At 38.6% G+C, this 25158-nt stretch overlaps 1 protein-coding gene across 4 annotated transcripts; it reads right to left on the bottom strand.

The window, feature by feature from the left end:
* Positions 1 to 17185: 17185 nt before the first annotated feature.
* LOC133697584 (protein BTR1) lies at positions 17186 to 21665 on the bottom strand. Of its 4 annotated transcripts, none has more exons than XM_062120235.1 (9): positions 21503 to 21665; positions 21289 to 21386; positions 20688 to 20926; positions 20506 to 20612; positions 19554 to 19747; positions 18655 to 18713; positions 17874 to 17969; positions 17737 to 17798; positions 17186 to 17638 (listed from the first exon to the last, which is right to left on the bottom strand). In XM_062120235.1, exons 2-9 carry the CDS (start codon positions 21371 to 21373, stop codon positions 17542 to 17544), a joined length of 939 nt encoding a protein of 312 aa, XP_061976219.1. In that variant the 5' UTR covers positions 21374 to 21386; positions 21503 to 21665; the 3' UTR covers positions 17186 to 17541. The 4 variants fall into 4 exon arrangements, with proteins under 4 accessions (XP_061976219.1, XP_061976218.1, XP_061976216.1 ...); XM_062120234.1 differs by having other exon boundaries at positions 18655 to 18716; positions 21289 to 21409; positions 21503 to 21662; XM_062120232.1 differs by having other exon boundaries at positions 18655 to 18716; positions 21503 to 21662.
* Positions 21666 to 25158: the final 3493 nt, after the last annotated feature.

Genomic DNA, 25158 nt, shown 5'->3' with positions numbered 1-25158 from the left:
GGGGCTGGAATTAATTGATTCAGGGGCCTAATTGAAGAAATTGGAAGTTATTTGGTCAATTGAGGGCTCAATTGCATAATTCAGAGACCAAGGACCAAAGTGAAAAACGCGGCCAACTATGGGGGCGAAGACCGAAATTCGGCAGGGATGCAATTGAAGGGACAAAAGATGATTGAGGGCTGATTTGGACTTTGGCGCGTTTTGGCGTTTTGCAGGTTTTAAATGAAACGGCGCGTTTTATCCAAAACGACGCCATTTCATCCATTCAAAAAAAAAAAAAAAAAAAAAAAGGAAAGGGGCAGAACGGTGTCGTTTTGAACGACACTGTTCATCTTCCTTCTTTCCCCCCGAACATGCAGCGGGGAAGAAAAGGAAAAAGGGATGCCTTTTGTTTGAATTTTGCCGGCCACTCTCTCGCCTGGAGCCCACCGACCGGGCACAATGGCCGACCACCCACCGCGCACCACCCGCCGAACCTCGGCAGCCGCGTCCATGGCCGACCAGCCGGCTGCCCCCCCCATGTGAGCTGTAAAAAAGGCCATGGCTTTGGCTCTATAAAAAGGACCCGAAAGAGGAGGACCAGAGGGGAGGAGACCCGAAGGAGAAAAAGAGAAAAAACCAAAAGAGGGAGAAGTGACCCGAAAGAAAAAAAGAGGAGAGAAAACGGGAGGGAAAGGAAACGGAACAACCTCACTCTCTGCCACTGGAAACAGCCGCAGCACCGCCGCCCGTGAGCCACCGGCCTCCGCCACAGCCTCGCCAAGACGCCGCCACCAGCCTCCGCGCCAGGTAACCCTCCTTCTCCCTCATCCTTGCGTTTTATTTTCTTTCTTTCTCTGCATGCAGAACGAATAGCGTTCTGCATGCAGGGGTGGGGGGAAAATAATTCCCCCCGCCCGTTTTGGTCTGGGCCAGGTGGATCCTGGCCCAGTTTAGTCTTCTGGGCCGGGCCTGGCCCAGACTAAATAATAGTTTTGGGCCGAGATCGGCCCAAACCGATTTTGGGCCGAAATCGGCCCAGCAACAATTGGGGCTGGGACCGGCCCAACCCAGTTGGTTGGGCCGGACCAGCCCAGCCCATTTAATATTATATATATTATATATTATTTTGTTTTAGATTATTTATATATAGATATATATATATAAAAAAAAAAATTACCAAAATTCTTCAAAAAATTATTTCAGAAAATATGTGATTTTTATGTAATTTTATTATTGTATTTTGATCAATTTTGGTTTGTATTTTTACGTTATAGAAATACAAATTCGGTTTTAAAATACCCGGTTTTCATCAAAACATCAAAGATTTTCAAAATAAAAATGTTTTTTTTACTTTTAAAAATTTCCTAAATATTTTTTAAAAATATTGTTGATTTTTTCTGCATTTTTTATCAAAGTGGATTAATATTTGGTTATATTTTTTATATCGTAAGAATACCAACCCAGTATTAAAATACCCGATTTGCGTCAAAACATCAAAAAAAAATATACATAATTAATTTATTTTTTTTTTTGTTTTAAAATACGGCCTAGTCTCTCCAATATATATATATAAATATTACAACATCATATTTTTTATACAACAAAGAAAATTTCAAAACGATATATGTATTAGCATGCATTCTGGCTTTAATAACCAGTTTATTCAAGCCATGAGAACTAGGCCAATATTTCAAAAATTCTAAAAAATTCTTTTTGTTTTCTTTAGTATTCGGGATTATGAATTTATACACAAAACTTTTTCCTGATATTAAATATGTTTTTTTATCATAGACATTAGCATGGTTAGGTTTTACCCGATAAGATAAGGACCTCCTTATTGAGGAGGACTTTTCTTGAACCATAGATGGACCAACAACTAGGAAACACAACGGGACCTTGATTTTATCAGACAAACAAACAAAGCAGCTTACCTTAGGTAGGGCGTATTTGGGGTGCTAAAACCTTCCCTTTACGCAACCAGTCCCCGTGCCCGATCTCTGAGACCAGTTAGGGTTCCTAGTGACCAAAATACTAGGTGGCGACTCCCACACCATTTTTTATTAAGAGACAAAGAACTCCTTGTCTCTCCATATTTACCAGATAGATATATCCATCCCCCTATACACACCCTGAGGGTGGACGATCGCCGCGACGTCGCGCACCCCGCGACAGAATGGCGACTCCACTGGGGACAAAGTGGACTAAGCTTTGTTTTTTTTTTGTCTGATTTATTTGTGTCTTCATGCGTTATTGTTAATTTACCTTTCCTTTGGTTATTTGCTTATATGCTTTAAATATTTTTACGCAATATTGTTCATACATTTGTATAGAACTGTTTCATGCATTTGTATAGAACTGTCACATGCATCACATATTTTGATTATTGAGAGCACACACAAACTTTAAGTTAAGTGGGGGACTAGCAGCTTACCTTACGACTTTTAGTCAAGGTTTAAGTTTGTGTAAACCCCAACTCTTCGCTGAGTGCTTAGACTGGTAATGGTTGGTACATGTGCCATCTCATTGCCTACAAGCCCCCATATTGCCTCCACGAGGGCAATCACTGGGACAGCAAGAGACCCTTTTTAGAGACTGAATAGCCAACCTACCCTCGTCAAAGCACAAAAAAAAATTTAGAACTGACTATAGGGTGTATGCTCCACAAAATACATTTTGCATAAAACCATCTAAACCATAAAGCATTTGGTTTTCAGGTCTTTTGAAACGAAAAGATGGCCATCATTACCAAATTTTCTACTGTGGAATATGGGCAGAATTCTGAATTGTCACAACTTTCAGAAGGAAACTGCTCTAGATATGATGCAAGGAAGCTTCCAGTAGTCAAAGATCTGAATTGCATAACATATGAGATGAAGAAAATATTAGGCCATAGTCAGAACATTGATGAGGCAGCATTTTTTGGGAAGTATGGGCGATTGTTAGAAATTGCAAGGATAGAAGTATTGAACCCAGCAATCAAAGCCTTGATTAATTTTTGGGATCCCGATTACAGATGTTTTTCCTTTGGAAATGTGGATTTATGTCCCACTATAGAGGAGTATGGAATGTTGATGGAGTTTCCCAAACACCTACACCGGGTTTACTTTCCTTTGAGAAATGACAAGGTGATTCCTGAATTGTCGAAATTATTGAAGATTCCACATATGAGCAGATTTTTAGAGAAGAATGGCAGCGGTTTAAAGTGGAAATTTTTGGAAGTTGAATTAGAAAGGAAAAAAGAACAATACGATTCAGTGCTGGAAAGAGACAGGTTAATCGCTCTGGGGATCTATGGTCTTGTGTTGTTTCCAAGCTTAAAAGGGGTTATAAGTCTAGAAGCTGCTGCTGCATTCGTGGAATATGAAAATACTCATGTCAACCCTACAACTGCCATATTAGCTGAGACTTTACTGACCCTCAACCATTTTAGAAAGACAGGGAAAGGCGCAGTAAGATGTTGTACTCAGTTATTATACATCTGGATGGTGAGCCATGTTGAAACCAAGAAGCCGATCTTTAATAATTTTTGGTGGTTTAACCAAAAACCCTTGAAGATAGTGGAGGAAGAAGAATGGGGAATCCTAGGTGATCAAGGTTGGATGGAAAAACTGCAAGAGTTACCTAGTAGCAGCTTTAGTTGGAAGGCCCCTTGGGTTAAATCAGTTGATGTCATAGTAAGTTGTGGACAAAAATGTTGGGTACCTTTAATTGGGATCACAGGTTATGTCAGCTACGCTCCGGCTCTGGTAATAAGACAGTTAGGTGGCATACAACACATCCCAAGAACTGTGGGACTTGCTGAATTTTGTGGGTTTTTCAAGGATCAATCCGCGAGAGAAGTTCTTGAAACCATCAAACAAGATTGGTGCCATTTGACTATGATTCAAAAGGAGTCAGAAAGTTTGAGAGACCCGAGCTCAAGTGAAGGATATGAAAGGTGGAGGAATTTGACCCCGATTGCCGCTCCGAAAAAGCCATGTCCAGAAGATGGGTCTTCACGAATTGAAGAAGGGACATTGAAAAGAAAAAAGGTCAGTAATGAGGAAGACCTTATGGAGCAATTAGAAAGGCTCCAAATAGAATTGGGAAAGAGCAAGGGAGATAAAGCAGCATTAGAAAGGATGATGATGGAAGGAGATAAAAGCAGAGTGTTTCTAAACGAACAGCTCGAATCCAGAGATGCGAAAATAGGGGTGTTGGAGTTGCAATTGAGCAAAAGAAAGGCTGTAATAGAAGAATCTGAGAAAGAAAAAGGAAAACTGATTTTAGATTGGATGCAAAGCAGCTCTGAATTGGAAGCATTGAAAGCCGACTTCAACGGATATCAAGAGAATGTCGAGGACAAATTCTTGCATGTTCAAGCGGAGTTGTTGGACCGAATTGAGAAGTATGATGAGTTAAACAAGAAATACGTGATGAGAGAGAGTCACCTAGCTGAATTACAAGAGTTCGGAAGAAAGGGGAATGAAGAGGAGGTTTTGAAGGCAGATTTGGCAGCTAAGAAAATTGAAATTAGAACGCTGAAGATGAAGTTTGACAAAGAACGAGAAAAGGTGAAACAGTTGACCAAAAAGTTGGAAGTTTCAGAAAAACATAAAGAACAGATCGACACCAACAACCATACCTTGAATCGTAACAACATGTTGCTTATAGAGAAGATGGCCAAAGTAGATGAGCAAATGGATGAAGCTGCCATTCACGCACGGATTATTAGAGCCAATGCTCGAAGGGTAGGAAGGGACATTTTTCGTTATCGACGAAGCTTGGCTGAGACGGACGCCTTCTTAGAGAAAATTGAGAATCGAGGTCTCGCTTTTCTACCAGTGGCTAGAGATATGAATGAAGAGGAAGATTGATGTATTTTTCTTTTTTATTTTTGTACCATCTTTTTAAGAGATGTATTAGCCAATATTAATGAAAAGGGGCTTTGACCCATCTTTTGTAAAAAAATATAAGCCTACCAAAGCAGCAGCTTGAGCAGAAATTACTCCTGATAAGGAATGCGACAAAAAGAATCCATGCCCATTATACAAGAGGAATGTTGGCCATCAATCGTTTTTTTAAAAAATTTCATATGCATTCATACATTGTTTCTTTATCATACATTCATTTACATTTCTCCATACATCCCAGACCGTGAAACATAGGTCCCACATCCAAAATCCACAACACCCGGTCTCGAGCAAGAATGGAGAACGAAGAGAGAGCTCACTTAGAGTCACATTATCAGACCGAGTTGGAGTCCGTAAAGAATGAAGTTTCTCGGCTAACCGACTTACTGGAGCAACTTCTAAGAGCTAAGAATGGGGAGGGAACATCAGCACAACAGCTTGAAGGAGTACCAGCAGTTCACATTCCTCAAACATCTCAAAATCAGGGGGCAAACTCGGCCAATGGGCAGCAGTTTGTACCTATTACTCCTATTCTACCAACTCATGCTCCAGTCACTGTTGACTTAACAGCGGAAGGAACCCCAGATAATAGGTCTCCCAGTCTGATGGACCAGAACAAGTTATTTGCTTTGGAAGAAAGATTAAGGGCAGTTGAGGGTAATGATTGGTTTGACCCTATGCGAGCAGCTGAAGTGTGTCTGGTACCAAACATCGTGGTACCAAAAGATTTCAGGATACCAGAGTTCATTAAGTACACTGGTTTGGAATGTCCAAACACCCACCTTCGTTCCTACTGCAATAAAATGGCAGAAGTGATCCGCGATGATAAGCTGCTAATCTATTTCTTTCAGGATAGTCTCTCAGGGTCCGCATTGAGTTGGTACATGAGGTTGGATAGTGTCAAGATCAAAAACTGGAGAGACTTGGTGGAGGCTTTCCTCAAACAGTACAAGTTCAACATGGAAATCGCTCCTGATCGAACAAGTCTCATGGCAATGGAGAAAAGGAGCCAGGAGTCGGTAAGGGCTTATGCGCAAAGATGGAGGGATGAGGCCATGCATGTCCAACCCCCTTTGATAGAAACAGAAATGGTGAGCTTGTTTGCCAATACCTTCAAGGCACCTTATTATGAGCACCTAATGGGTAGCTCCTCTCAACATTTTTATGATGCGGTACGCATAGCTGAGAGGATAGAACAAGGGATTAAAGCTGGGCGAATAGCAATGCCAGTAGAAAAGAAGGGTTTTATTGGAAGAAAGAGGGAAGGTGATATTAACCACTTGGAAGGCGGGTATAGGGGCAAGAAAGTAGATTCCCACAATCCACAAGTACCTACCTCTCAATTCTCACACATGAACTTTAACCAACCTTTTTCCCCCAATCGAACGAATAACCAGTCAAACAACCAAAATCACTACCAAAGACCCTATATAAGATACCCTTCAGAACAACTACCGCCACTACCCATGCCTTTGAAGGACATGTACGCCAAACTATTGAGCATTGGGCACATCGCTCCTATCCCTACACTACCATTACAACCACCATTCCCAATTTGGTACAAGCCCGAGTTGACTTGTGAGTATCATGCGGGTAATCCCGGGCATGGGATTGAAACATGTTACGCTTTCAAGAAAAGATTGTTGGAGCTTATTAAGATAGGATGGGTATCCTTTGAAGACAAGCCCAATATTAATTCAAACCCGTTGCCTAAACATGCCTCAAGCAGTAGTGGAATAGGCATGATAGAGGTGGGAAATCAATGCAAGATGTTGAAGGTGTCTATGGAAAAGATGTACGACATGTTAGTACGATCAGGATTTCTAGAGGCGAATGTGGGAAGCCATCCGGCGGGAGGTGATTATTGTGAGTTCCATGGAAGAGATGGACACCATATTGAAGATTGCATCGAGTTTCGTGAAAAGATTGTCAAAATGTTAAAAATGGGGCAATTGAGAATTGAACCCATGGAGAGTAGGGGTGAGGTAAGCATGATGGAAGGTCAAGATGAGATGACAAGAGTATGCAGGATCCAACAAACGGCTAGTGGGCCCCCAAGGCTAATCTTGGTTAAACCATCCTACACCAAAGGGAATCACAATGCCATGCCTTATAATTATGGTTATACCTCCAACGTTCGAGCCCCTCTTCCTTTGTTCCAGACTGAGATAAGTGGTTTGACCAGGAGTGGTCGTTGCTTTACGCCCGAAGATTTGAGGAAGGCAAAGGGCAAAGAAGTGGTAGATCTGGACAAGACACTAGAAGTTAATAAGCCGGTAACGGAAGAGGAGTCGAATGAATTCCTGAAGTTGATCAAGCACAGCGAATATTGCATCGTAGATCAACTAAAGAAGACTCCAGCTAGGATCTCCCTGATGTCCTTAATACTCAGCTCTGAGCCGCATCGAAATGCCTTGCAAAAGGTATTGAATGAGGCATATGTACCCCAAGACATTGAGCATAAAACCATGGAACATCTAGTAGGGAGGATCCATGCAACTAACTACCTCTACTTCACGGCTGATGAACTTGATGCTGAAGGTACCGGACATAACAAGCCCTTATACATTACGGTTAGGTGCAAGGACTGCCTCATAGGAAAAGTACTCATTGATAATGGCTCGGCCCTTAACGTGTTGCCAAAGCACATTCTGGAAGAAATGCCGATCGATGAATCCCATATAAAGCCAAGTACTATGATGGCTAGAGCGTATGATGGCTCGCCTAGGCCAATAATTGGGACTTTAGAAGTGGAGCTATATGTGGGACCACAATTGTTCCTAGTAACACTTCAGGTTATGGATATCCACCCTTCCTATAGTATGTTGTTAGGAAGACCTTGGATTCACGCAGCAGGGGCAGTAGCTTCGTCATTGCACCAATGCCTGAAGTATATCATGAACGGGATGTTGGTAACTGTCAAGGCCGAGGAGACAGTATCCATGATAAAGAATGTGGCTGTGCCTTTTATCGAAGCAGATGATTGCAAGGATAACAATATCCATGCCTTTGAGATTGTGAACACTGACTGGGTGCCGGAGAACACAGTGCTAAGAAGGCCAAGGATCTCAGAAGCAGCAAGGATGGCAAGTCTATGCTTTTTGGACCGCGGGATCCCATTTCAGTATAACCTCATTATCGGGATACCAGAAGGGGTTAGTCCGACAATGATGAAAAATACTGCTCAAAGATTTGGGTTAGGGTATCAACCCAGCCAAGAGGATTATCGGTGGGCTGCTGGTCGAAGAAGGGCAAGAAGGATGGCTAGAATTAAAGGAAGAGAGCCTGAGGAAGAAAAGCTAGAAATCCCTCCTCTTAGCGTGTCATTCCCAAAAGCTGCATACATAATGCAACATGATAGAGAAGCTGAAAGCCTTGATCAAGAGCTGTCAAACATGAGCATAAATACCTTGGGAGAAAACAAGGTGGAAGGAGATAACAAGAAGGCAGTAGCAAGAAAGGGAGATGAAGCACTCCCACAACTAACGGTCTACACCATAGAAGACGTCTCCGCCAAGACCTTTGTGCGCAAGTTGGCTCCGGACGAGAAGTTTCAAAACTGGGTGATCCAAGAAGCTCCAGTAGTTTTTAAAATGTAAACCCACTTTGGTTGTCTTAACATGCTTTTGTCATTGCTTTGTTTGTTTTTTTTCTCTAGTCGACAATCAAGGCTCGATTGTCAGCTAGATTTCGTGTTTGTCATGGAGCCTACCTTTTCTTCAAATAAATTATGAGATCATGCACTTTTCACAAATTGCCTTCTTTTCTTATGCATTTACACCAAACACTTCCCGCTTTCAGGAATCCTGAAAGCGGATCTCCTACAACATCACATACATTTAGCATCAAGAATAAATGGCCAAACTTGAACGAACATGTGATAGCTATGGAAGAGGAAGAGTTGGATGAAAGCAATATCAGTGAATTCACCAGGCTAGTAGAACAACAGGAACAGACTTGGAAACCTGCTGCAGAGGAACTCGAAACCATCAATGTAGGCAGTGATCAGTTCAAGAAGGAGTTAAAAATAGGTACCCTAATTACTTCTGAACAAAGGATAAAAATGATCGCCCTATTACAAGAATATTCAGATGTCTTTGCTTGGTCCTATGAAGATATGCCTGGTTTGGATACAAATATTGTAGTACACAAGATACCGTTGGAGGAAGGTTGTAAGCCAGTCAAACAGAAGCTGAGGAGGGCCCACCCGGATGTCTGGATGAAGGTCAAGACAGAACTCGAGAAGCAATGGGATGCTGGCTTTCTAGAAGTAGTTAGGTATCCACAATGGGTATCTAACATTGTTGTGGTGCCTAAGAAAGAGGGGAAGATTAGAGTGTGCGTGGATTTTCGGAATTTGAATAAAGCTAGCCCCAAGGATGATTTTCCTCTACCACACATAGATGTTTTAGTGGACAACGCTGCCCGGAGTTCGACATATTCCTTTATGGATGGTTTTTCAGGATACAACCAGATAAAAATGGCTCCAGAGGATAAGGCGAAAACAACTTTTGTCACACCTTGGGGTACATTCTGCTACAAGGTCATGCCATTTGGATTGAAGAATGCAGGAGCAACCTATCAAAGAGCAATGGTGACTTTATTCCACGACATGATGCACAAGGAAATTGAGGTGTATGTAGACGACATGATTGCCAAGTCTAAAAGGGGAGAGGATCATGTTGAAATTTTGAGGAAGTTGTTTGAGAGGTTGAGGAAATATGAACTAAGGCTTAATCCTGCAAAATGTTCGTTCGGAGTTAAGTCGGGCAAGCTGTTAGGATTTGTGGTAAGTGACAGAGGAATAGAGGTGGATCCAGATAAAGTAAGGGCCATCCAAGCCATGTCATCACCCAAGACGGAGAAAGAAGTAAGAAGATTCTTGGGAAGGTTAAACTACATTGCTCGGTTTATAGCTCAGCTAACAACAACATGTGAACCTATATTCCGACTACTAAGGAAAAAGAATCCTGGAACCTGGAATGAGGAGTGTGAGGAGGCATTCAATAAAATCAAGCATTATTTACAAAATCCACCTTTACTAATTCCTCCGGTATCAGGAAAGCCTTTAGTATTATATCTCACAGTAACTGAAGCAGCCATGGGATGTGTATTAGGACAGCATGATGAAACTGGAAGGAAGGAAAGAGCCATTTATTACTTAAGCAAGAAATTCACTGAATGTGAGTCTAGATACACGGAGATAGAAAGGCTTTGTTGTGCATTGGTGTGGGCAGCAAAGAGGTTGCGACATTATATGTTATACTATACCACTTGGTTAATTTCAAAAGTGGATCCTCTGAGGTATATTTGCAACAAGCCCTTTCTCTCAAGTCGAATTGCAAGGTGGCAAGTTTTATTGGCAGAATATGACATAGTATATATGACAAGGAAAGCCGTGAAAGGAAGTGCAATCGCGGACCATCTGGCCGATAATGCTGTTGAAGACTACGAACCTTTGGATTTTGACTTCCCTGATGAAGATATATTGTCAATAGAGAAAGAAGAAGAGAAGACAGATTGGTGGATGATGTTTTTTGACGGTGCAGTGAATGTATATGGTAATGGGGCCGGTGCAGTAATAATCTCTCCCGATAAGAAACAGTATCCAGTTTCGGTTAAACTGCATTTCGAGTGCACCAACAATACAGCTGAGTATGAAGCTTGTATCCTCGGTTTAGAAGCAGCATTAGAGTTGAAGATAAAGAAGATAGATGTATATGGAGATTCAATGTTGATTATTTGTCAGGTTAAAGGGGAATGGCAAACCAAGGAGGAAAAGTTGAGGCCGTACCAGGAATACCTATCCATGTTAGCAAAGGAATTTGAAGAAATTAGATTCACCCATTTGGGAAGGGAAGGGAACCATTTTGCGGATGCTTTGGCCACGTTAGCTGCTATGACTACCATTGATCTCAAATGCAAGGTACAACCGGTACACATTGACATTAGAAACGACCCAGCTCATTGTTGCTTAGTTGAAGGAGAGATGGACGGACAACCTTGGTATTATGATATCAAGAACCTTGTGCAAAATCATGAATATCCGGTGGGAGCTTCCAAAACGGATAAGAAAACCTTGAGAAGGTTGGCTATAGACTTCTATTTAGATGGAGAGATTTTGTACAAAAGATCATTTGATGGAACCCTGTTAAGGTGTTTGAATGAGGAAGATGCTAGAAAGGCATTACGGGAGGTCCATGAGGGGATTTGCTCAACCCATGCTAGCGGACATATGATAGCAAGGAAAATCCAAAGGGCTGGTTATTTCTGGATGACACTAGAGAAAGACTGTATCGACTATGTCAGGAAATGTCATAAATGTCAAGTTTACAGTGACAAGGTCAATATGCCGCCAGCTCCTCTATTTAATCTAATATCCCCTTGGCCATTTGCAATGTGGGGAATCGACGTGATCGGTCCTGTTAACCCAAAAGCTAGCAATGGTCATAGATTCATCCTCGTAGCTATTGACTACTTCACAAAGTGGGTGGAAGCCAGTTCATATGCCCACGTAACACAGAACGTAGTGAAAAGGTTTATAGAGAAGGACTTGATTTGTCGATACGGTCCTCCGGAAAAGATAGTGACAGACAATGCACAGAATTTCAATGGCAAAATGATAGCAGAGTTGTGTGCCAAATGGAAAATCAAGCATTCGAATTCTTCACCATACCGACCAAAGATGAATGGAGCAGTAGAAGCCGCCAACAAGAACATCAAGAAGATTATTCAGAAAATGGTAGTCACGTATAGAGATTGGCATGAGATGCTGTCATTTGCTCTTCATGCATACCGCACTACAGTCAGGACCTCGACGGGGACTACCCCATATTCTCTGGTGTACGGTATGGAGGCAGTGATGCCTTTGGAAGTGGAGATCCCGTCGTTAAGAGTGTTGATAGATTCAGAATTAGAGGAGGCCGAGTGGGCCAAAGTAAGATATGAGCAACTAAACTTGATCAGCGAAAAGAGGATAGCTGCAATATGTCATCACCAACTTTACCAGAAACGAATGGCCAAGGCATATGATAAAAGGGTTAGACCGCGGTTGTTTCAAGAAGGGGATCTAGTACTGAAGAAAATATTGTCGTTACCTGGAGACGATCAAAGCAAATGGGCACCAAATTATGAGGGTCCTTACGTAGTAAAGAAGGCATTCTCAGGAGGAGCGCTGAAGTTGGCTAGAATGGATGGAGAAGACCTAGCTCGACCTGTGAATTCTGACTCTGTAAAAAGATATTATGCTTGATGTAAGCTCCTAAATCAATAAAGCAAAGTTTGGCCATTGACTTCTTTCTCTTTTGCATTGATCTCACAACAATCATTTTTGCATTAATCCCAATAGTGCATGTCTTGTTGTTATCACACCTAAAAAGTTTAGCATCGGCTGAACGAATTTCTTCTCCATACAAAAGCCTAGGCTATAATCACACCCCTACACTGGGGGCAATAAGAGATGTTTTCATGAAATTTTTCCGTGTTTAAAATGTACGGAAGCCTATAGATTTGAAAACCAAGCTAAAGCATTTGACAAAAGCATGACAAAGAGGCAATGACAAGTCATACTTTTTAAGAAAAGGACTACTTGAAGAAAGTCAGAGACAACACTAGAGATGAATCCAGCATACGACGTCAAAAGCAAGCGGCCAAGGAGAACAAGAAGAAGAGGATGGGGCCTATGTTTCAAAACCAGGTACGAATGCATGCATGACATCTAATCATAAATCATTGCATATATGCTTTCTGGATCATTACAGGAGGAGTTCTTAATACATTCCAGCAAGATTGGAGACGAAGAAAGAATCATAGTGGGCGATAGCAAAGAATCACGATTTCGAACTATAGTGGATTCTGGGACAACAAGAAGAACAAGACAAAGAGAGAAAATGAAAAGTTTTGAACCCTGCCATCAGGAAGAACGACATCGACATCAGCTTTGGTAATAAGGAATCGCCAGACAGGATTCCAAGTTGTTTGAGATCGCCAGAAGGGATCTCGTATTTCGATATTTGTCAAAGGAGGTCGCTAGAAGGGACCTCGTATGTTAGCTTTGAATAAAAGGAATCGCCATATGGGATTCCAAGATTGCAGGAGATCGCCAGAAGCGATCTTGTGTTTCGCTATTTGGAGGTCGCCAGATGGGACCTTGAAAAAAGAAAAAAGAAAAAAAGAAAGGGAAAGATAAAAGGAATCGCCAGATGGGATTCCAAGATTGAAGGAGATCGCCAGAAGGGATCTTGTGTTTTGCTATTTGGAGGTCGCCAGATGGGACCTCGTATTTCATTTGAATAAAAGGAATCGCCAGGTGGGATTCCAAGTTAAAAGAGATCGCCAGAAGGGATCTCGTGTTTCACTATTTTGAAGGTCGCCAGATGGGACCTCATTTTTGAATAAAAGGAATCGCCAGATGGGATTCCAAGTTAAAGGAGATCGCCAGAAGGGATCTCGTGTTTCGCTATTTGAGGTCGCCAGATGGGACCTCGTATTACATGTTGGTTAAAAGGAATCGCCAGATGGGATTCCAAGTTGAATAAAGGAGATCGCCAGAAGGGATCTCGCATTTCACTATTTGGAGGTCGCCAGATGGGACCCCATTTTTCGTTTGAATAAAAAGGAATCACCAGATGGGATTCCAAGTTGAAGGAGATCGCCAGAAGGGATCTCGTGTTTCATTTATTTAGAGGTCGCCAGATGGGACCTCGTAAAAAGAAAAAAGAAAAAAAAAAAAAGGGAATCGCCAGATGGGATTCCAAGTTGATTAAAAGAGATCGCCAGAAGGGATCTCGTATTTCGATATTCGTCACAGGAGGTCGCCAGATGGGACCTCATATTTCATGTTGGTTACAAGGAATCGCCAGATGGGATTCCAAGTTGGTTAAAGAAGATCGCCAGAAGGGATCTCGTGTTTCACTATTTGGGGGTCGCCAGATGGGACCTCGTATTTTCATGTTGGTAAAAAAAAAAAAAAAAAAAAAAAAAAAAAAAAAAGAGAAGATAAATAAAGGAATCGCCAGGTGGGATTCCAAGTTGAGATTGCTATAAAAGACAAGCATCAGATCAATCAAGCTTCAACCAGATCAGTTCCGGGAGTTCTGTTTTGGGGTTTATCTTTATAAAACTTACTGCGCAAAATCCCTGCTCCGTAAGCATTATAAAGAGGGGGCATCTGTTGTAACCCATTTTTGGGTCCCCCATAAAATATATATATATATAAATATATATATATAGCCAAAGGAGGTTAAGAAAAAATAACAGGAGGCAGAAGCGCTCAGAAAATTGTCGGAAAATTGTTCAATGAGGTTAAAAATATGAAGATGGAATTTTTGACAGTATATTATTGAAGGAGGAGAGCCCTGTGGAGAAGGAAAATTTGGATTGGAGGAGAAAAGCCCAAATTTGGATGTTTTTGGATTTAATTGGATTTTTAAATGATTTTATAGGGGATTTGATTGCAAGAAAAATTGATTTTTAAGTCAATTTGGGGCTTTAATTGGAAGAAATTTAAGTTCTGGGGCCAAAATATATTTTTTAGGAATTTATTAAGTCAAATCAGGGGCTTAATTGCATAAATATTGAAGTTTAAGGGCCAATTAGGGACTTAATTGAAGAAATCCGAAACCAGGGACCAAATTGAAGAAGGCGCGTAAGTATAGGGGCTGGAATTAATTGATTCAGGGGCCTAATTGAAGAAATTGGAAGTTATTTGGTCAATTGAGGGCTCAATTGCATAATTCAGAGACCAAGGACCAAAGTGAAAAACGCGGCCAACTATGGGGGCGAAGACCGAAATTCGGCAGGGATGCAATTGAAGGGACAAAAGATGATTGAGGGCTGATTTGGACTTTGGCGCGTTTTGGCGTTTTGCAGGTTTTAAATGAAACGGCGCGTTTTATCCAAAACGACGCCATTTCATCCATTCAAAAAAAAAAAAAAAAAAAAAAGGAAAGGGGCAGAACGGTGTCGTTTTGAACGACACTGTTCATCTTCCTTCTTTCCCCCCGAACATGCAGCGGGGAAGAAAAGGAAAAAGGGATGCCTTTTGTTTGAATTTTGCCGGCCACTCTCTCGCCTGGAGCCCACCGACCGGGCACAATGGCCGACCACCCACCGCGCACCACCCGCCGAACCTCGGCAGCCGCGTCCATGGCCGACCAGCCGGCTGCCCCCCCCATGTGAGCTGTAAAAAAGGCCATGGCTTTGGCTCTATAAAAAGGACCCGAAAGAGGAGGACCAGAGGGGAGGAGACCCGAAGGAGAAAAAGAGAAAAAACCAAAAGAGGGAGAAGTGACCCGAAAGAAAAAAAGAGGAGAGAAAACGGGAGGGAAAGGAAACGGAACAACCTCACTCTCTGCCACTGGAAACAGCCGCAGCACCGCCGCCCGTGAGCCACCGGCCTCCGCCACAGCCTCGCCAAGACGCCGCCACCAGCCTCCGCGCCAGGTAACCCTCCTTCTCCCTCATCCTTGCGTTTTATTTTCTTTCTTTCTCTGCATGCAGAACGAATAGCGTTCTGCATGCAGGGGTGGGGGGAAAATAATTCCCCCCGCCCGTTTTGGTCTGGGCCAGGTGGATCCTGGCCCAGTTTAGTCTTCTGGGCCGGGCCTGGCCCAGACTAAATAATAGTTTTGGGCCGAGATCGGCCCAAACCGATTTTGGGCCGAAATCGGCCCAGCAACAATTGGGGCTGGGACCGGCCCAACCCAGTTGGTTGGGCCGGACCAGCCCAGCCCATTTAATATTATATATATTATATATTATTTTGTTTTAGATTATTTATATATAGATATATATATATAAAAAAAAAAATTACCAAAATTCTTCAAAAAATTATTTCAGAAAATATGTGATTTTTATGTAATTTTATTATTGTATTTTGATCAATTTTGGTTTGTATTTTTACGTTATAGAAATACAAATTCGGTTTTAAAATACCCGGTTTTCATCAAAACATCAAAGATTTTCAAAATAAAAATGTTTTTTTTACTTTTAAAAATTTCCTAAATATTTTTTAAAAATATTGTTGATTTTTTCTGCATTTTTTATCAAAGTGGATTAATATTTGGTTATATTTTTTATATCGTAAGAATACCAACCCAGTATTAAAATACCCGATTTGCGTCAAAACATCAAAAAAAAATATACATAATTAATTTATTTTTTTTTTTGTTTTAAAATACGGCCTAGTCTCTCCAATATATATATATAAATATTACAACATCATATTTTTTATACAACAAAGAAAATTTCAAAACGATATATGTATTAGCATGCATTCTGGCTTTAATAACCAGTTTATTCAAGCCATGAGAACTAGGCCAATATTTCAAAAATTCTAAAAAATTCTTTTTGTTTTCTTTAGTATTCGGGATTATGAATTTATACACAAAACTTTTTCCTGATATTAAATATGTTTTTTTATCATAGACATTAGCATGGTTAGGTTTTACCCGATAAGATAAGGACCTCCTTATTGAGGAGGACTTTTCTTGAACCATAGATGGACCAACAACTAGGAAACACAACGGGACCTTGATTTTATCAGACAAACAAACAAAGCAGCTTACCTTAGGTAGGGCGTATTTGGGGTGCTAAAACCTTCCCTTTACGCAACCAGTCCCCGTGCCCGATCTCTGAGACCAGTTAGGGTTCCTAGTGACCAAAATACTAGGTGGCGACTCCCACACCATTTTTTATTAAGAGACAAAGAACTCCTTGTCTCTCCATATTTACCAGATAGATATATCCATCCCCCTATACACACCCTGAGGGTGGACGATCGCCGCGACGTCGCGCACCCCGCGACACAGTAGACAAAAAACCATGACAGTGGAGACTTATAATTGCAGTAGAAAAAAAAGTCACAGGGAAAAATTCAGCCTCAATACAAGGCTGCTAAAAAGAATACCCGCGTAAAAATCTGACCTGGTTAATGAAGTCCAGTCATCTTCGGTATTGGAAACTACTACCTCTCTCTACAAAAATGTCACGGTTTAGGATCCTTCACCAGAGGCGGCCAAAATGCCATTAGAAGCTGCAAAATGAACTTTACAACCAAAGGACCACCTTGGGTTCATTCAACAAACATTCTAAAAAGCTAATTAGATAGTCCTAATAGTATTGCATAAAATGGTCATTCTTAGAATCAGTAAAGTCTAAAAAGTGATGCAGAATCAGAAAGGTCTTACAGGTGATAAATAATGACAACCATGTCTGGTATCAGCATTCAAGTTCTAAATATATTGCCAAAAAAAAAATAAGTTTCAGTGCTCAAGCCCATCCATAACAAAGAGATGTAGCAGAAATTGAAATGTCCAAGGAAATGGTTCAGCAAATTTCCATTTTAACTATAGCGAAGTATCCTTTGAAAACATAGCTCAGGCGTAAAACATGTAATAATTTAAAAGTTACAACTGTATCAAGGAGATAAACATGGGTAAATCTAATAATCAGACAAGCTAAAATAGCCTAATCCAACAACTGTTTCCAGAAACAGAATTTGTACCCTGTGAAGGATTTCCTATAGAAACCTGAAGAATCATTCCTTCTTCCTCCTTCCATCACAGATTTTGAATTGCTTACTAAATTCAGGGAACACCAAATAAACAAAGAAATTGCAAGGTCCACAGAAAAATTTGCAACGAGAATAATTCAGAATGCTTGATGGCTAATCTGTCTCCCTCTCAGAAGCATAGGATACCTTCTGCATTATCATGTCCTCAGCAGCACGGATGGCCCTCTGTGATCCAGTGATTGTAATTTTCCTGCAGAATAATGCAGAAAAGAACAGAATTGAAACCCTTGTCACTTCAGAACACACTTTTGAGGAGTAAATTGATTAACTCAAAATCCATTCCCGTACCTATCAGTTGTTCCAGACATGAAATCACCTCTGTCAGATATTTTTAGCCTGGCTCCACTAGTCTGCCAAAACAGAGTACTCTGCATTAGGGGGGAAAGCAACACAAAGAATATATGGATCGTTTGTTGTATAAAAACCTGGCTAATTTCCATTATATTTCTTCCTCCACGACCAACAACCAATCCAATATGCTCATCAGCAACACCAATGGTCACAGAATTGGTAATATCATCCTGTAAAACATCAGAAAGCTTCTATCAATCACAATCAATTTACTCTTTAACAATCCCTATAGCATATGAATATTTTCAGAACAGCACCGAAACATATAGAGATATTAATGATAGAATTCCAATGTGAAGAGGTGGATCAGCTAGAAAAATAATCTATGATGGATATTACAATACCCGATTTAGGATTGGTATCAAACTACCAACTGTAAACCTTACACAACCTGAGAGAAACATATATAAAGGACATGAGCACCGGTATGTGTTGCCACACAGATAGACTTATATGTGTAGAGTAAGCCTTTAAAGGAAAAAAATTTAGAGTATTAACTAAATAGGCCAAAGATGCGTGACAGGATGTCTGTTTGATTACTGAAAAATATTTCTAATCACTTAAACTTTATAAAAACTCAGCAAATATTCAGCAAGGCAGCTCAAATGTTGTGGGGAAACCTAAGGACAAGGAAAGGAAAAGCCAACTTGAACTGAAAAGGCTTATTTCATTTCATGAACATGCAAGAAGATCAGCTAGCAAAGAATAATCATAAGCGAACCAGCATAACTGAAAAAATCTGTTCTGGCATTCCAAAATAGAAGTCGTAACTATCAAATTCTTACTATGGACACTGCATTAACACCAGGATACCCAGTTAAAGCTTAGAGAATTATAGAATAGAATAGGATGAACCTTGTTATGCTGAAACTTTACTGCAGCCCCATTTGGCCCATGGTTCATTGAATTGTACGCTGCTGTAGCAACATAAGGAAGCACACATGCATATTGAATACCGTCAAAACCAGAGAAGAAAACACATTCAAGTTAAAAGAATCTTAAAAGGTATTAAATTTTAAAAGAAAAGGTTTGAATAAAACAAATTTTCAGAAACCTCAAGGAAACCATGCCACGTAACCTTTGCTCCAACAATCAGAAGTTTTTCAAAGATAAAATAAATAGCAACGAATTAATTGTGTCAGATTGATAGAAAAACAAAGTCAACACTTCCTTAATGATGAATGCGGTAAGAAACACATGATCCTGATTTGATAAAAAAAACCTCTAATACTGGACATCAGTGGTACCTTTAGAGTCTGGTAGGTGAGTTAAGACTACGAAGTTGCCTAAATCTCGCCAATTTCCTAAAAGATGCTTATGGAGAAAGAACCCTTTGCACTAGTGAAAGACCACGGCATAATCAGCAAAGCACAGCTACTTGAATACAATTGTGCTTTGAAGTCATAACAATAAAACCCAATGGACATTCAAATCTTTCTCGTAAAATAAGCATCTGAACAAAAAAACAAACTCAAACTCTAAATCAACCCTCCCCTGACACTGATTATCTTTTCCACGGGCACACTGACACAGTTTAGAACATTCCAAAAGCTCTCCCCAGGGTAAAGCAAGGAGGAGCTTTACATCATGATACTGCCATTAATCATTGGGGTAACTAAGTTTATGAATTCATAAAGAACCAATAAAACGTGATAGGAAAAAAAAAATTTAGAGGTGAAGGTAGAGACTAGAAGCTTTTTCTTCCAATAAAAAGAGAAAATTACTGAGTAAGAAGTTAATGGCAATAGTCACACCTGCATATGAAAATGGAGCATGCATAGTCTGCGAGTAATGAGGATCATCGGTTAGCTTAGACAAAATTAAATCAATGGCATGCATTTGCTCCTCTAGAGTTCCTGTTACTGTAACCAGCCTATCAGTCAATCCAAAAAATTTGGTATCCAGAGGAGAAATCTTGATGCCAGCATGGGACTCTTCAATAAATGACCTGCAGTAAAGGCAGATATCAGCATTATACACTTCCTCCCTCTGCTTTGATTTTAAGGTAAACTTCTAGACAATCTTACAGGAAACAAAATAAGAAATTAAAATTCCCCATTTTATGTCTCACAGGAAAAATAGTAGACGGCCATAATACAAGAACATGACCCATAGCCTGACAGAGCATCACAATCAGCAAAGACAGGATGAAAAACAAAATAAAGGACCAAATTTCATGCATTTATAATAAATATGTATGCACTTTATGCATTTAGCTAAAATGAATGATTAAAGTTCCATGTGAGTTACTATAAATTCAACATTCAAGTTAAAAACAACAGAAGTAGCTCAGATGGTGTGGCACATGAATCAGAACGCATAAACTGAGGTCTATGTCCAAATCAACGCAATGCATAATTCTTGGTAATGGACTGATGCATCCATAAGTTTGCCACAGCCCTCAAACAAAGGGGATTGCAGATTCCTTAGTACCAGGAAATATACATCGACATATAAAAATTGTATTTCATTTCAGGGATGGAACTCTGAACACCAAGGAGGGTTCCTACAGTTTCTCATAAAGTTAAATACACTTCCTCACAGACCAACATTAGTGCATTGCTTTGAGACAGTTAGCAACATCTAACTAACTACATCCAAATAAAATTTCCAGGTACAAAATAAATTATATAATTCCTTTTTTTTACTTTTCGAGCCCTCGCCTAAATGTATATTGTAAAAAGAATATAAAGGAATTTTTCGTACTTTATAATGGACCCTCCTTTCCCAATAATGCTACCACAAGCACTATTTGGAACAACCAATCTCACTCTCATTCTTGGTCCAGCTTCATCTCCATCTTCAGCGGGAATCTGACCAACAAAACAAATTAACAGAAGAAAACACACAGCATATCATATAGACCAACCATATGTCACAATAACTACCTCACTGAGCAATTTAGCAATTATAAGTTCCACGGCCTTCAACACATCATCAATTCCTCCTGATACCATAATTATCCTATCAGATGTTCCCGGAAAAAACTCATAATTTCTCGACAACTGAATTCTCGCTCCAGATTGTGACTGAAAATCAGTAATTGTTGCACCACCCTTTCCAATCACAGAACCAGCTGCCGCATTTGACACGAGAAACCTGGTATAAGTCGGCTTCTCTTCTGAATCTGAAAAAAAAAACGCAAATATTAGAACCGCAGGAACCTGAAAGCAGGGAAATTAATTTCAAGGTCGAAATTAGACTTTAAATTTAATTTTCCTTCATTTTCCACAGCTTCCTCGCCAACCAAACAGAACTTAAAACTAAAAATTCCTCTTCTCAGAAATCTAGGGTTAAGTTTTCAATTTCAAGTCAAAAACATCCAAATTTAGCAAAAAATAAATAAAACAACCAACTCCTCATAGCAGCCAATCCTAGCACAAAATGTAACCTAAAAATACAATAACAAAACCGCTATCGCTATTCATTGTGTGGAAAAATAATTTTTTAAATAAAAGCAGAAAAACGCTCGTATTAGATCAGAGAAACCTGAAGGCGGCGATGCAGGCGGTGGAGGAGATCTCTTCTGCAGTTGCTCCGGTGATGAGACGTAAGACGACTCCGTCGATTCCATTTCTCCTTATCTTCTAAAACAGAAACTATCAAATTACTACACAATAGATAAATAAATAAATAATCAATAGCTGGAACTATCTTCTAAAATGCGCGTAGAGGAAAAGGGAAAAGAAAGAGTCACCGCTACCTTTGGTAGAGGTTTTTGAAGGTGCCTGTGCCTAGTGGTATTTGTAGAATGAGAAATGCAGATTTACAACTCTCTCTCTCTCTCTCTCTCTCTCTCACTTATCCATGGTGGTTTCGCTTCTAGATTGGTTTTCGCCTCTTGTGTTTTTTTTTTAATTATTGACCTATTTTTGTTTCTTTTTTTCCACGTAATGGCCCTTGATTTTTTTTGCTCAGCTAGCTATGCACCGCGCATTTCCCCTTTTTTCTGCCATCCGCTACACTTTTTACTTTTTCTACGGATTTTTTACCGTTAGGGTACACATGAAATGCTGTTACTGAATTGTGAGCACTGTACAGCTGTACTTAATTCCAGTATCAGAAAGTGAAATTATGGATGCTACCTTATTTATTTATGTAGCTAAGTACCAAGCCTTTACCTCTTATATACCCATAAACACCCTGTTGCGGCGGCCATAAATCAATTTCTCTGCCCCCTCTTTCCCTTTTTTTTCATGGGACTAGAATAATCTTTAAAAAGTAAGCATTCAGAAATAAATATATAGATAAATAAATAATGTCATTGATTCTAAACTAGTTGCCCAGATGGAATTTTTAAACAATATAACTTATTTATAAGATGGGTTAATTGGATTAGAGAATACACGAAAATTATACTTTTAGTCGTCATCCTTTAAGAAGTATTGTAGCGTAACGTGTTTTTTATTTCAATCATGGATTTAAAGATATTTGATTAATTCATATATACTGAAACTTTGTATAAATTTGTTGAAATTTCATCCTAAAAATTTAATTAAAAAGTAAAAATTATATTTAAAAAAATTTATCTTTTTAAAATCACAATTATAAAAACTACAAAAACATATTTTAAAGTTTTTTTTATTTTTTAATAATCACCTTGGTTAAATATGAACATGTATATGGGTTTATTCAGGACTCAAGGTGCATGCATACATGCAGTTGGGTGGTGCAATTAATGTATATACCGTATATGAATATGTATATAGTTAGTAATATTAATGATTACTGGAAACTTATATTATCATTAATTTTAAAATTTGTAAGAATTAATTATTATACATATAAGTTAATCTAAATATCTTATATAAATAAAAAAATAATAATAATGTGTATATCAAATGGATGCGGAGATGGAGACTATCTGAAAACCATGGGAACTGCAGTTTCGATATTTCCACCATTGAAAACTGTGGTTCCGTGTAGTTCATGAGAACTGAGATTCGTTCTCCTCCTCCCCGTCTCTCCCCCGTCGCCCTGTGCCTAGTTGCCATCGTGATTTTTATTACCGGTGTATAAAAAAGTCTTGCCGTTTTTTCCTGGTCCATAAAGTTTGCTTTAAATCCCATGACAATTCCTTTAATTCATTATTTTGTTCAATTCGATTCATGCATAGTGAGGCATCGTTTACAGTTTGAGACTATGATTTTACCGTATTTTTTATTTTAAAAAAAAATAACTTTAAATTAATAATTTATTATTATTTTAACATGTTATTATTAAAAATTAAAAAAAAATTATTTTAATATACTTTTAAATAAAAAACATTTTAAAAAATATTATCCTGTACTACCTAACTTGCCAAACATACTGGCATACCGCCTAGCTATGTACAGCTTGTTGAAATAAATAAAAGGACTTGATATTTGAGTGGAAAGCAATCGTTTGGATCGAATAACCAGGGTCAATGGTAACGAACTCGTCGCGAGTTTGGGCAAATCTCGCATTGAACGTGGGCAAGTAGCTCAAACCCCGCTATATTTAGTTATAAACTAGCTAGTTGACTTATCGGGTCATAAATTTTTTCTAAAAGAACTTTTAGGTATATAGGCTATTTTTAAAAAAAATCAAAGTATAAATAAAATAATTTATGTAAGTATTTAATTAAATAAATTAATAATTATTTTTGTAAATAAACACAAAAAAAACATCAACCATGTCTAAAAAAAATACTAATAAAAAGATATAAACCAAAATATTTAACATTGCAATACGGGTCATTTACTCGACTATGTCTAATAAATTCATTTATGAAAATCAATTTGTAACAAAAATCGACACACACATAAAATTTATCAAAAAAAATCAAATGAAAAAAATTATATGCAAGATTGCACAAATTAAAAATATTGTTAAAAAATAAATATTTTTTATTTTTAAAAACAAGTTCAATCTATATAAAATATTAAAAAAAACAAAAATTATAGATGAATCACATTAACCTTGTAAAAAATATGAAACATAAAAAATTATAATTAGAAAAATGAGACTGAAAATCAAAATAAAAATAAATTAGAGATCATAAAAAAAAACTAACATTTGATCGGTAAATTGAAAAAATAACAAAACATAAACTTTGGTTGATGGTGAAATTAAAAAAAAAACTTTAATAAAAGAGTCAAGAAAAGAAATCATAAATCAAAAGAATAAAGATTAAATCGCAAACAATAACACATGACAAAGTGTAATTAAATGACGAAATTAAAAACATCAAAAACTTCCCAAAAGGGCAAAGAACTAAAATAAGCAATAAAAAACCTGAAGACGGAAATCAAAAAACGAACAGAAAAGAGGATTGATCCGCTCTTTTGCTAGGAGAGAGAGAAAAACAAGAAGAAAAACAAAGAAATGACCATCAGCGACAAACTATCCACCAAGAACCACCACGCATGGCACCATGAGGAAAAGGGTCAGGCGGTGCTTTTGATGACATGGTGGAATAGCATATCTGGCCACGGGAATAATAACGCGGATGCATCCCCTACATCGACATTTAAACTTCACGCACCATCTATTTTTAAATTAAAAAATCATTTAATCGTAGCAAAATATCCAAAACACCCCTTCGTTATCCCAACATTTAACAAAAAAACACCCACGTGGAGATGACAAGATCAGGTTCTTTCCTTTTTTTTATTGTAAGGGCAAAAATGTCATTTAATAATCTTGAAAAAATGCAAAGACACAAACACCCATTGCTGGCTATTTATTTTTTTTAGCTCGGGAGAAAGTAAGTACCTTATTTTTTAAAAAGGGAAAACATAGTAGTAATCTATGGCTATCCTTTAATGAACAATTGATATCTTGAAAATGACTAAATTACCTCATAACTAAGGCACTCAAAATCTACTTGAAAGGATGAAACTAACATTATCCTGTCAAAATCCACGGTGTAGTGTTTCTATATCCACAATTAATGCTATAGGAAAAGAGTAACACATTTAAAATCTTTGTTAAGCTAATTATATGACCCGTGTTTCACCACGAGTCATATCAATAAAAAATCATTAACGATACTTAAAATTAAAACTTGAAAAAATTAGAATATAGGTGTAAATCAAGATATTTAATATCAAAATTAAGACATTTACTTGGTTGTGTTTGCTAAATATGTTTATTAAATTAAATTTTTTATTTAAGCTTGTAATAATATAAATAGAGACATAAATTAAACCGATCGAATAAAAAAAACATCATGATAGCAAGGCTGCACATATTATATAAAAAAGATGAAAATATTTTTTTTAAAAAAAGTAAAGTTCATCCATACAAAAGATAAAAAAAAATATAGACGGATAAAAAAAACTCTTCAAATTTAAATGCATAACTAAAAAATAATTGTTATTTGAAAGAGACTAT

This window comes from Populus nigra, chromosome 6, assembly GCF_951802175.1.
Source record: "Populus nigra chromosome 6, ddPopNigr1.1, whole genome shotgun sequence".
Lineage (NCBI taxonomy): Eukaryota > Viridiplantae > Streptophyta > Magnoliopsida > Malpighiales > Salicaceae > Populus > Populus nigra.
This window is presented reverse-complemented; position numbering and strand designations above follow the sequence as displayed.